Source organism: Pseudophryne corroboree, chromosome 1 (assembly GCF_028390025.1).
Source record: "Pseudophryne corroboree isolate aPseCor3 chromosome 1, aPseCor3.hap2, whole genome shotgun sequence".
NCBI classification, from domain to species: Eukaryota; Metazoa; Chordata; class Amphibia; order Anura; family Myobatrachidae; genus Pseudophryne; species Pseudophryne corroboree.
In genome coordinates, this window is record NC_086444.1 from 174,298,719 (window position 1) to 174,312,112 (window position 13,394).

At 44.2% G+C, this 13,394-nt stretch overlaps 1 protein-coding gene across 7 annotated transcripts in view; it reads left to right on the forward strand.

Moving 5' to 3' along the window:
* FAM151B (family with sequence similarity 151 member B) overlaps window positions 1-13,394 on the forward strand; it is a 184,594-nt gene that overhangs the window by 119,002 nt on the left and 52,198 nt on the right. Inside the window, exon 6 of one of the 7 annotated variants that reach the window (XM_063963911.1) lies at window positions 9,980-10,193. The exons of the other annotated variants lie outside the window; for them this stretch is intronic. Coding sequence (XP_063819981.1) covers window positions 9,980-10,176 — 197 coding nt within the window. The 3' untranslated portion in view covers window positions 10,177-10,193. Of the gene's footprint in view, window positions 1-9,979; window positions 10,194-13,394 lie in introns of those variants that run through there. 7 annotated transcript variants of the gene reach the window in all.

Here is a 13,394-nt window from a genome sequence, read left to right on the forward strand (position 1 = left end):
ACCTGCTGGACACTGTCAGCTCAGCAGCACCGCAGACTGCTACAGTAAGCTACTATAGTAGTATGTATAAAGAAGAAAGAAAAAAAAAACCACGGGTAGGTGGTATACAATTATGGATGGACTGCCGAGTGCCGACACAGAGGTAGCTACAGCCGTGGACTACCGTACTGTGTCTGCTGATAATATAGACTGGATGATAATGAGATGAAATCAATATATATGTATATATAATATCACTAGTACTGCAGCCGGACAGGTATATATATTTATTATGTAATGACTGATGACGGACCTGCTGGACACTGTCAGCTCAGCAGCACCGCAGACTGCTACAGTAAGCTACTATAGTAGTATGTATAAAGAAGAAAGAAAAAAAAAAAAACACGGGTAGGTGCTAGGTGGTATACAATATTATATATATATTATATACAATTATATATATATATATATATATATTAAACTCATAAACTGGTGGTGATTATTAAACTGGTGGTCAGGTCACTGGTCACACTATCAGCAACTTGCAATTGCAAGTAGTACTCCTGAGTCCTAAGCAGACAATCACAATATATATTATACTGGTGGTCAGTGTGGTCACAAACAATGGCAGTGTGGCACTCTGGCAGCAAAAGTGTGCACTGTACGTTATATGTACTCCTGAGTCCTGAGTCCTGCTCTCAGACTCTAACTGCTCCCCACTGTCAGTGTCTCCCCCACAAGTCAGATAATACAGTCACACTATCTCTATCACTTCAGCAAGTACTAGTAGTAGTAGTACTCCTCCTAATGCTCCCCAAAATTACTACTGTGTCTCTCTCTCTCACTCTCTTCTCGAATCTCTATAAACGGAGAGGACGCCAGCCACGTCCTCTCCCTATGAATCTCAATGCACGTGTGAAAATGGCGGCGACGCGCGGCTCCTTATATAGAATCCGAGTCTCGCGATAGAATCCGAGCCTCGCGAGAATCCGACAGCGTGATGATGACGTTCGGGCGCGCTCGGGTTAACCGAGCAAGGCGGGAAGATCCGAGTCGCTCGGACCCGTGTAAAAAAACTGAAGTTCGGGCGGGTTCGGATTCCGAGGAACCGAACCCGCTCATCTCTAATGATAACGCAGCACATGTCAATGACATAAATCTTTTCTGGCAGGCTTCTAAACCCGTTCTTAGAGGGCAGATTATTTCATATGTTGCCACCAGAAAAAGGCAACTTCGAGAAAGGATGACAGAGGCATCCCTCCAGGTTGCCTCGGCCTATTCCCAACTGTTGGCTGACCCATCTGAGACTAACAGGAAATTATATAAAGACACCAAACTGATACATGATATCCTCAGTGCTGAACAGGCCAAGCTATTCCTCTCCTTCCAATCTAACAAATATTTTCGCTGGGGCAATCGCCCAGGAAGGTTATTGGCAAACATGGTAAAAACTCATGCAACACCAAAACATATCTCCTCAATTAGAGACACAGGCGTACCCCCCTCAGTGACACAGGAACAGATTAGCGACACTTTTCTGGCTTTCTTTGAGAAATTATACACCGCACCACCCGGCCACCCTACTGCTGGCATGGACTTTTTGACACAGGCTAATCTTCCTACGCTTTCTGAGAGCGATAGAGAATTTATTACCAACCCCGTTACTGCAGCGGAATTGGAATCGACCATCAAATCCCTAGCAAATGGGAAATCCCCAGGCCCCGACGGTATGTCGGCGGCCTATTACAAGCTACTTCTCCCACATTTAAGTGAACACCTTAGGCAATTGTATAATGCGCTCTTGACCGGACACCCTGCCCCGACAGGCTTTAATACGGCCCGAGTCATAGTCCTCCCTAAACCTAATAAGGACCATACTTTAGTTTCATCCTACCGGCCAATCTCACTGCTAAACCAGGATTTTAAAATATTCACAAAGATTCTTGCCACCCGTCTCCAAGTGATTCTACCCAAACTGCTACATCCTGCCCAGACAGGATTCATGCGTAATAGACACTCAGTACATAATGTTCGCTCAATGCTGGCAGCTATGTATAAAACACATGATTCATTGGAGCAGGACAATATGGTATTGAGCTGTGATGCAGACAAAGCCTTTGACCGAGTATCTTGGGCCCACATAGACAGATTACTTAGACTTCAAAATTTTGGTCCTGATTTTATTAAGGTATTTCACATCTACCAAACGCCCCAAGCCTTTTTGACGGTAAATGGTCACAACTCGAGACTATTCTCCTTATATCGAGGTACCAGGCAGGGATGCCCCTTATCCCCCCTCTTATTTAATTTGGCCTTAGACCCCCTCCTTCGCCATTTCTATAGAGAACACAGATGGCACGGTATAAAACTGGCTGATCATGAAATTAAATTCTCAGCATTTGCAGATGACATTTTACTTTACTTTAGCAACCCCCGAAAAGCCATACCACACTTACTCGACATCCTAGACTCATTTGAACTAGTCTCTGGATTTAAAATTAATCACTCCAAAACAGAAGCCTTGGCTTTCTTTCCCTCAATGAAAACAGGCTGGGGAGACACGTTCCCATTTCACTGGGCCACAAACAATTGTATTACTTATTTAGGGATTTTATTCCCTGATCACCCATCCAAGCTATACTCACTTAATTTCCCCCCCACTATTCACTAGGACATATGCAGACTTTGCCAGATGGACCCACCTTCCTCTCACGTATACTGGCAGGAGTCACTTGTATAAAATGATAAGCTTTCCCCGCTTCCTTTATGTATTACAGATGCTCCCGCTGATTCCGCCCAAACAAATACTAGCTCAATTGGACAAAGCACTGTCCAAATTTATTTGGGCGGATAAGCACCCTAGATTCTCACTATTCAAATTACGCCAACCCCGTTCTCTTGGGGGCTTAAATTTACCATGCCTTCACTCATATGCCCTGGCAGCCAACTACAGGATCGCTTTGGACTGGATTGGCGGTCGAGACATATATGCCAACACACATCTGGAACAATCTTTTACTCCCTCTCAGACTTTGGTGTCCCTGTTACACACCACCCCTACTTCCATGCCACACTGTGTGGCAGACAATATACTTGTCTACTCTACCTGTGTTGCCTGGCGACCGATTCGCTCACGACTAAAAATATCACGATATATATCACTGTTCCTACCTCTCTGGGGTAACCCAGACTTCAAGCCTCACACTACATCCCCCATATTTCAGACTTGGTATGATGGAGGTCTAAAATACATTCAGAATTTTCTGCATACCGAAACTCTGACCTTACTTACACACTCCCAAATTATGGCACGTTTTCCATCCTTACGAATCCCATTCTTTCCCTTTCTTCAAGCATGTAGCTATGTACAAAAGGTTACATCTTTGTTATCTATGCAAGATACCTCCCATACCCTGGACAAAACATTACGACTCACCCCAAATAGTAATCTTCCCACAGCACTCATATACACACACTCCCGCACTCTATTAAACTTGGAATCCGGCTCAGCGGGCCTCCTAAAATGGAAACTGGAATTCCCAGATCTCACTATGAAACTGATTCTGGAGGCCAACACCTACTTAGATAAAACACTAGGCTTAGTTTCATACTCAGAAATGCACCAGAAAATTCTACATAGAACATATGTCACTCCCAAGCTACGATACCTCATCGGAGCAGCCCCCTCATCTCACTGTTTCAAGTGCACTGCTCCAGAAGCAGACCTTGTACACTGTCTGTGGTCATGCCCCAAGGTACGTACACTTTGGCAGGCACTCCAATCATACATCACGACCGACTTACAGTTACAATTTACCATCACTAAGACGTGGGCATTCTGGGGCATATTCCCGAAATCACCCACCACCGGTCTGTCCAAGGGACAACGTATTTTATTAATTAAACTGGCGGCTGCTACCAAAGAGACGATCCTTTCACAATGGATCTCCACTGATCCTATCCCCATCTCACTATTACACCATAGGATCTCTCATCTAGTCCATCTAGACTGGACCAATACTGCTTTACAGAAAGACAAACTGACCGAGAAATACTTCCATATTTGGCTACCCTATGTCCAAACCCTCCCCCAGGTTACAAAGGAGGCCCTACGGAAATGTTTCAAAGACACTAAATGGTACTTGCTAGAGACCCTGGACTCCGTAGCCCCCTTTTGAGCTTAAGGCTCTATGCCGCTTCCATATACCAGCTAGGTCTCTTACAATTACAATTTTGATATTGGTATACCTCCTCTACTGTTCCAACACTATTATTGCCTAGGGGCTTACACGGAGTATAATTATAATTATTGTTATTAAATGTCTATGCTACAATGGTTATGTAATGCATGCTGTATCATTTTGTTCTATTGTTACCTCACTGGTCAATAAAAAACTTTTGAAGAAAAAAAAAATACAACCATATCTTACACAAAACACTGCAAAAACTAATCCATACACTCATTGTCTCCCGCATTGATTATTGCAATTGTTTCCTTACTGGTCTTACCAAGAACAGACTCTTACCACTACAATCCATTCTGAATGCAGCTGTGAGACTAATCTTCCTCGCTAAATGTTCATCTGCTGATCTGCTCTGTCAGTCCGACCATTGGTAACCTGTATTCTACCGATTTCAATATAAAATACTTTTACTGACAAGGCTATTAACCAAATTACATCTGTGTACATTTCTTATCTCAAAATATCACCCATTCCGACCTCTCCGCTCTGCACAAAATCTGCTTCTCTCATCCGCACACATTATTCACTCCCATTCACGATTGCTGGACTTTCTTCGAGCTGCACCCACTCTGTGGAATGCCCTCCCACACACAATTAGACGCTCCTCTAGTCTCCAAACCTTCAGTCGTTCACTGAAAACTCAGCTCTTCAGGCAAGCTTATCAAATTACGTGGCCACATAGCCTTCATAAGCTATATCACTCAAGTACATCCCCCCTGTAAAGTCCACACATAACCTCATATATTTTGTCTTTATTCATTTCACATCCTCCTGATCCCTGGCCAACATTTATTTGTGACCATATCATACAGCCCTTTGCAATCTGGCAGGACCATTTTGCAATAGATAACACCAATCCTTATGTATCAATGCCTATTCTCTCTATAGATTGTAAGCTTGCGAGCAGGACCTTCCTACCTCTATGTCTGTCTGTTATTGCCCAGTTTTGTTTTATCACTGTTGTTTCCAATTGTAAAGTGCAACGGAATTTGCTGCGCTATATAAGAAACTGTTAATAAATAATATTTCAGTGAATGGACACTTATACTCTAGGCATTTTTGAACCTGGTCTTCGCCAGAGTCCTCTCCCTGTGCCTCTACAGTTAGTTTGTTCCCTTTTATCATCAGTTCCCACTTAATTTCTGTACTTTGTTTCTCCTTTAACCAAGTATATTCCAAACACTTAGGGGGACATGTACTAATCAGTGATAAAAGTGGAGGAGTGAGACAGTGGAGAAGTTGCCCATGGCAACCAATCAACTACTCTGTATTTCTCTAACGTCCTAGAGGATGCTGGGGACTCCGTAAGGACCATGGGGATAGACGGGCTCCGCAGGAGACATGGGCACTTTTAAGAAAGAATTTAGTTCCTGGTGTGCACTGGCTCCTCCCTCTATGCCCCTCCTCCAGACCTCAGTTTGATACTGTGCCCAGAGGAGCTGGGTGCTTTTCAGTGAGCTCTCCTGAGTTTACTGATAGAAAGTATTTTGTTAGGTTTTTTATTTTCAGGGAGCTCTGCTGGCAACAGACTCCCTGCATCGAGGGACTGAGGGGAGAGAAGCAGCCCTACTCTCTGAAGCTAGGTCCTGCTTCTTAGGCTACTGGACACCATTAGCTCCAGAGGGATTGGTACGCAGGATCTCACCCTCGCCGTCCGTCCCAGAGCCGCGCCGCCGCCCCCCTCGCAGAGCCGGAAGATAGAAGCCGGGTGAGTATGAGTAGAAAAGAAGACTTCACAGGCGGCAGAAGACTTCATGATCTTCACTAGAGGTAACGCACAGCACTGCAGCTGTGCGCCATTGCTCCACACACCTCACATACTCCGGTCACTGTAAGGGTGCAGGGCGCAGGGGGGGGGGGGGGGCGCGCGCGCCCTGGGCAGCATTTGGGACCTCATGTTGGCAAAAGTACACATATATACAGCTGGGCACTGTAAATATGTATGAGCCCCCGCCAAAATGACTGTATAAGCGGGACAGAAGCACGCCGTTGAGGGGGCAGGGCTTCTCCCTCAGCACTCACCAGCGCCATTTTTTCTCCACAGCACCGCTGAGAGGAAGCTCCCCGGACTCTCCCCTGCTGATACACGGTAGAAGAGGGTTGAAAAGAGAGGGGGGGCACATAATTAGGCGCAAAAACTGGAGTGAATTTGGGCCTTAAATTAGGTTCCATTAAGGTCCAGATTTCGGCCTTATCCATTTTCTTTCAAAAAGAATTGGCTTCTCTCCCAGAAGTTCAGACTTTTGTAAAGGGAGTGCTGCATATTTAGCCTCCTTTTGTGCCTCCGGTGGCACCTTGGGATCTTAACGTGGTGTTAAGTTTCCTAAAGTCACACTGGTTTGAACCACTTAAAATGGTGGAGTTGAAATATCTCACGTGGAAGGTGGTCATGTTATTAGCCTTGGCTTCGGCTAGGCGAGTGTCTGAATTAGCGGCTTTGTCACATAAAAGCCCCTATTTGGTTTTCCATTTGGATAGAGCAGAATTGCGGACCCGTTCGCAATTTCTGCCAAAAGTGGTTTCATCTTTTCATATGAACTAACCTATTGTGGTACCTGTGGCTACACGTGACTTGGAGGATTCCGAGTTACTTGATGTGGTCAGGGCTTTGAAAATTTACGTAGCCAGAACGGCTAGAGTCAGGAAAACTGAAGCGCTGTTTGTCCCATATGCATCCAACAAGATTGGTGCCCCTGCTTCAAAGCAAACTATTGCTCGCTGGATTTGTAACACGATTCAGCAAGCGCATTCTACGGCTGGTTTGCCGTTACCAAAATTGGTCAAGGCCCATTCCACTAGGAAGGTGGGCTCTTCTTGGGCGGCTGCCCGGGGGGTCTAGGCACTACAGCTGTGTCGAGCTGCTACTTGGTCGGGTTCAAACACTTTTGCAAAATTCTACAAGTTTGATACCCTGGCTGAGGAGGACCTCCTGTTTGCTCAATCGGTGCTGCAGAGTCATCCGCACTCTCCCGCCCGTTTGGGAGCTTTGGTATAATCCCCATGGTCCTTACGGAGTCCCCAGCATCCTCTAGGACGTTAGAGAAAATAAGATTTTACTTACCGGTAAATCTATTTCTCGTAGTTCGTAGAGGATGCTGGGCGCCGGTCCCAAGTGCGGACTTCTTCTGCAATACTTGTATATAGTTATTGCTTCAATAAGGGTTATGTTATAGTTGCATCGGTCTTGAACTGATGATATGTTGTTTTCATACTGTTAACTGGGTAGTTATCACAAGTTATACGGTGTGATTGGTGTGGCTGGTATGAATCTTGCCCTTGGATTAACAAAATCCTTTCCTCGTACTGTCCATCTCCTCCGGGCACAGTTTCTCTAACTGAGGTCTGGAGGAGGGGCATAGAGGGAGGAGCCAGTGCACACCAGGAACTAAATTCTTTCTTAAAGTGCCCATGTCTCCTGCAGGGCCCGTCTATCCCCATGGTCCTTACGGAGTCCCCAGCATCCTCTACGGAGTACGAGAAATAGATTTACCGGTAAGTAAAATCTTATTTTTTTATAGTGTGCGAATTATAAATGTTACATCAATGCTGATTGGTTGCCATGGGCAACTTCTCCACTGGCTCACTTCTCCACTTTGATCATTGCTTAGTACATGTCCCCCGAAGTCCCAGATTTATCAAGCCTTTTAGAGTGATAAAGTACCAGTCAACCAGCTCCCAACTGCCATGTTACAGGCTGTGTTTGAAAAATGACACTTAGGAGCTGATTGTTTGGTGCTTCATCACCCTGCAGTTTATCACTCCCCAAGGCTTGATAAATCTGGGCCTTACTCTGTTAACACTGACACACACTGAGTTCTCTTTGGGCTGACTTGCCACCATATATACCTCTATCATTCTACTATACACTGTTATGCCTAATTTCTTCTTCGGATTCCATAGGGATCCACAGGGATAACCATTCTCCTTATATAGTACATCTTTAGGCTTAATTAGCCCAATACGTGATGCTGGGAAAACCCACTCCACTTGCCTTTGTCACTAAACAACTATCTTGTGACTATATTTATCTATTTGGTTAGCACTGAGCAATGATGTCAATTATCACCTTGCTTTCAAAGTAATCCAGTGCATGCAGAAGACCTGATAATGAGGGTCACATATTATGAAAAAGTTCCAAATTGACACTAGTGTATTCTAAGTAAGTTCCCCATACTCAAAAACCTCTTGCTTTTGCCTCTCTATACAGCTACTGCACAATTCTTGTCTCATTCACTTCCAAACTTCAATAAATAGGGACCTTTGGGTTTCATGATCATTGGCCTTGTGCTGTTATATTGTGGTATACAGTAATTCCCCTCTTCTATATAATATCCTTATTTTTCACTCTTCCCAGTATATTGGCTGAGCACTCATGTGAATTAGCATTTAGTGAGAAGTGACACAAATACAGTAATTCTGACCCTGAACATATTCACGTTCTGTCTTTCAATACTGAGATCAGGTATTAATTCAGAGAATTACATTATTCTAAAAGAAAGACTGTACAAATTGTATTGCTGAGTCACCTACCAGATGCAAATGTATTTTTCTCTCTTACTGCATGCGGAACGTCCTTGGTATAAAGAGCAGAAAAGGTTGAATTGCCATTTATGATGATGATATGACCATGAAACTGGTATCAACTGAAGGACATACTTTCTACTTTTTCCAAGTTTCTTGTTGTTAAAGTGAATCATTTCCTGTGTCCGTAGTCATCTGTAACACCGTGATGTTTAATATTTACTTTTCAGTAAAAAAACAATAGTGGTTCTGCAAACTTTTAAGAACTAGTTGACAGGTCTTATGACTGCAGTGAAGCATAGCTGGCTCAGTGACCTTACGGAGTGTGGCAGCATCACTCTGATACTGCAACCATGTTGGCACCACAAACAGAATGCCACCCCCCTCCCCTTGACGCCGCAACCAGCGTCACCCCCCATGACATAGCAACTGATCCCAAGTGTAGAGTGGGACATAACTGTGTGTATTATACATATGCTGGGCACATGTAGTGGGTCTACAATAGGTTTAACATATGGTGGGTATTGTTCTGGCAGTGTGGATAATTTCATGTATACATGAAATATTGGACACTGTTAGGCATGAGAGTGTTACAGTAGACGTGGCTGAATATAGCAGTAACCTTTATACAGGTTATTCCTTATTATCTTTTTCATTTTTTGTTTGTATATAGAACTTATAGGTTGCTTAACATAAGCCTTATACATACATACATACATACATACATACATACATGCATGAATCAGAATATTGTGTAGTACAGAAAGCAGGGAAGTGCGGTGAGGTAAATGGCTGAGGAGGCATTGGCTAGTACCAGAGCCAGGTTTACACACAATATACTGTATGAGCCAAAGGGTACATGTGGGCATTATACACAGGTGCAGCAGTATATACATGTGGGCATTATACACAGGTGCAGCAGTATAAACTCCTGGAAGTTTGCTGAGTTTTGATCAGAGATGTGCAGAAAAGTTAGCCAGGTGAGGCACTGCTTCACCTGACATAGACTTTATACTCCAGAGTTTTGACTATAAAAATTATTAGAATAATACAAAGTTGATATTTGTTATATATTCTTTGTGTTTTTCATATACTTTATATAATGAAAACTCTAGTGTATACGTATGGCAGGAAAGACTCTTCCTCATCTCACTGACAGAATGGAACCATTGTTAAGGCCTTTTCTATCTTTCCTTAAAGCATGACATGCGCCATATTTTTTTCTTTTCTTTCAGTTACTAGAATACATCATGACCATGTAATCCAGCTTGCATTAGTAGTGATCTGTGGCAACGGATCACCTGCGACACCAACGGCTGACTGCGTAACCGATGGGGTTTCACAAATAAACCACGTATCCAACAAAAAGGCCAGGAAATCTACGTCTTCCAACAGAGATTTTAGCCTCGTCACTTCCCCAAAATGGAGATGACGCGTCCCCTCCCTGTTCCCCAAACGGCAGCAGACTGTCAATCACTGACAGTCTGCAGCCAATCTGTTACCGATGTTGCAGGCCCATGCAGTATGGGTCCAGCGTAAAGTACCGAGCATTGGTAGTTTGCTGTATGAGCCACCGCTTCATCAACATCTGAATTAGGCCCCATGTGACCTAGGAATATTCATAGGTTCTTAGGGATTAAGGGATTTATATTTAAATGCAAGAAGGAAATTATGCCCCGGCCAAGGTATTACCCATTCAGTAGATGTTCCTAGTTCTCACGCAATGTACCAAAATGTCACCAGAACCCAGGGTTGGGCAAGTCCTGGGGGCCAGATCGCCATTATGACCAGATTTTGCTGCCGTACGACCAGATTATGCAGGGAGGGAGGAAGCAGATCCTTGTCAGACCCAGCAGCCCCAGTGGAGATTTGTGGGCGTGCCTGTATTGCGGCAGCCTTTTCATGCACAGGAGTGCATGTGCTGAGTGTCCATACCGGCCTGTGCAGACTGCTCTGTCTGTCAATCCTGGCTTGCGCTGAATGCTGTGCCCATCTTTCCTGGCCTGCGCTGAATGCTGTGCCCATCCGTCCTGGCCTGCGCTGAATGCTGTGCCCATCCGTCCTGGCCTGCGCTGAATGCTGTGCCCATCCGTCCTGGCCTGCGCTGAATGCTGTGCCCATCCGTCCTGGCCTGCGCTGAATGCTGTGCCCATCCGTCCTGGCCTGCGCTGAATGCTGTGCCCATCCGTCCTGGCCTGCGCTGAATGCTGTGCCCATCCGTCCTGGCCTGCGCTGAATGCTGTGCCCATCCGTCCTGGCCTGCGATGAATGCTGTGCCCATCCGTCCTGGCCTGCGCTGAATGCTGTGCCCATCCGTCCTGGCCTGCGCTGAATGCTGTGCCCATCCGTTCTGGCCTGCGCTGACTCTTCCTGTCCATCCACTCGCAAAGACTCAATATTAGATTTAATTCTTACAAATGGTGACAGGATATCAGACATATATGTGGGTGAGCACCTGGGATCCAGTGATCATCAGCAGTATGGTTTATTATAAAGACAAGATCCAACTCCTGTCACACAAAAACAAAGGTGTTGGATTTTCGAAATGCTGACTTTGCAAAAATGGGGAGATGTTTAAGTGATTCACTGGCGGACTGGAGAAACTTGGAAGGAGTGCAGGAGAGGTGGGAAAAACTGAAAAGTGCATTACTAAGTGTAACAGACCTTTGTATCAAAAGGGTTAGAAAAAGCAACAGGAAAAGGAAGCCAGTGTAGTTCACAAAAGAAGTATCAACTAGTGTGAAAGCAAAAAAGATGGCTTTTAGGAAATACAAACCGATTCAAAATAATAATGACAAAGAGGTGTATCTTGACAGACGGAAGGATACTAAGAAAGTGATCAGACGTGCAAAGGCAGAAGCTGAGGAGAAAATGGCCCAGTCAGTAGATAAAGGGGGCAAAACTTTTTTTTAGGTATATAAGTGAAAGGAGAAAATCAAATGAAGGAATAATAAGACTTAAGACAGAGAGTGAGCATTTGGTGGATGGAGACAAGGCAAAAGCAGATCACCTAAATAATTATTTTTGCTCGGTATTTACTACAGAAGAAGGGATGGGGCTACAGTTCAGTTGCAAGGACATTCATAAAAGTAAGGTAGATGAAAGTACATTTACAGAGGAGAAGGTCCTAACAGAACTTTTAAAACTAAAAGTGGATAAATCAATGGCACCTGTTAATACCAAATAGCTTCTTACAAATATTCAAAATAAGCATTCCAAATAGCCCTGCTACTTGATAAATCACAGCTGTGCACAGTGGATACACTTTCAATAAGTAGACACACACTGTTGAAACAATTGTGTCTTTCTAATCATACACATTACTCCACAGTAATACAGCACTTGTCCCTCAATAGACGGCCTCCTCGAATGAATAATGAAAATTCACTGATAATTCACAGTCCCAGACGTATCTGAAGGAAATGTGGTCACAATTATCCTCGTTAATGGACCATAGCTATTTTAATCCTCCTGCTGGAACAGTTTTAACGTGATATTAATGGTCTCAGTATCCCTTGGAAAACACGCTATAATGATTTATTTAACCACACACTGCCACTGTTAAGATCTCCTATCCGAGAAGTCTCAAAATCAATTAAGGAAGGAGTTCTGACGGGCGTCCTCGTCTAGTAACTGAATGACATATGCAGTTGGATTCCAAGTAAACCGCTGATGTTTGATACTTCTGAGGAAACAGCCATTTGCTCTGAGGCTGAGAAACGCGTCGAGTGCCCCTGCATGTGTGGACATCAGTGCTACAAGTAGCCTTTGAGCCTCCGATATCAGCAGAACACCTTTCAATCCTGGGAAAGCAGCGCGCAGACGCCAGCCCAACTGTTGGTGGTAATCAGCCCCGGGAAACCGCATCAAACATCAGCGGTTTATGCGGTCCTGACACGGAGAAGTGAGCCGCAAAGATCCCCAGCACAAGTGTAGCAGCTAAACGCTACACGGGACGGAGACGGGTGCCTGGTGCGAAGTGCAGCTGTGGACTGGACGGGTGAGATCAGCCGTGCTTACGGCTTCATTACGGCTTCACTAGCCCATGGTGTAGCACGCCTTTATTAGAAATCCAACTGCATATGTCATTCAGTTACTAGATGGGGACGCCCGTCAGAACTCCTTCCTTAATTGATTTTGAGACTTCTCGTATAGGAGATCTTAACAGTGGCAGTGTGTGGTTAAATAAATCATTATAGCGTGTATTCTAGGGGACACTGATACCATTAATATCACGCTAAAACTGTTCCAGCGGGAGGATTAAAATAGCTATGGTCCATTAACGAGGATAATTGTGACCACATTTCCTTCAGATACGTCTGGGACTGTGAATTATCAGTGAATTTTCATTATTCATTCTAGGAGGCTGTCTACTGAGTGACAAGTGCTGTATTACTGTGGAGTAATGTGTATGATTAGAAAGACACAATTGTTTCAACAGAGTGTGTCTATTTATTGAAAGTGTATCCACTGTGCACAGCTGTGATTTATCAAGTAGCAGGGCTATTTGGAATGCTTAGAAGTCTATTTGAGAGAATCAATTTTTTAGAGAATTATATGTATTGATAATTTTCAGATGGTTTTTATGTAAACTGTTATTAGTAATTTTAAATAAAATTCTCTTTATTGTGGACAGCGCTTTCTATTTTG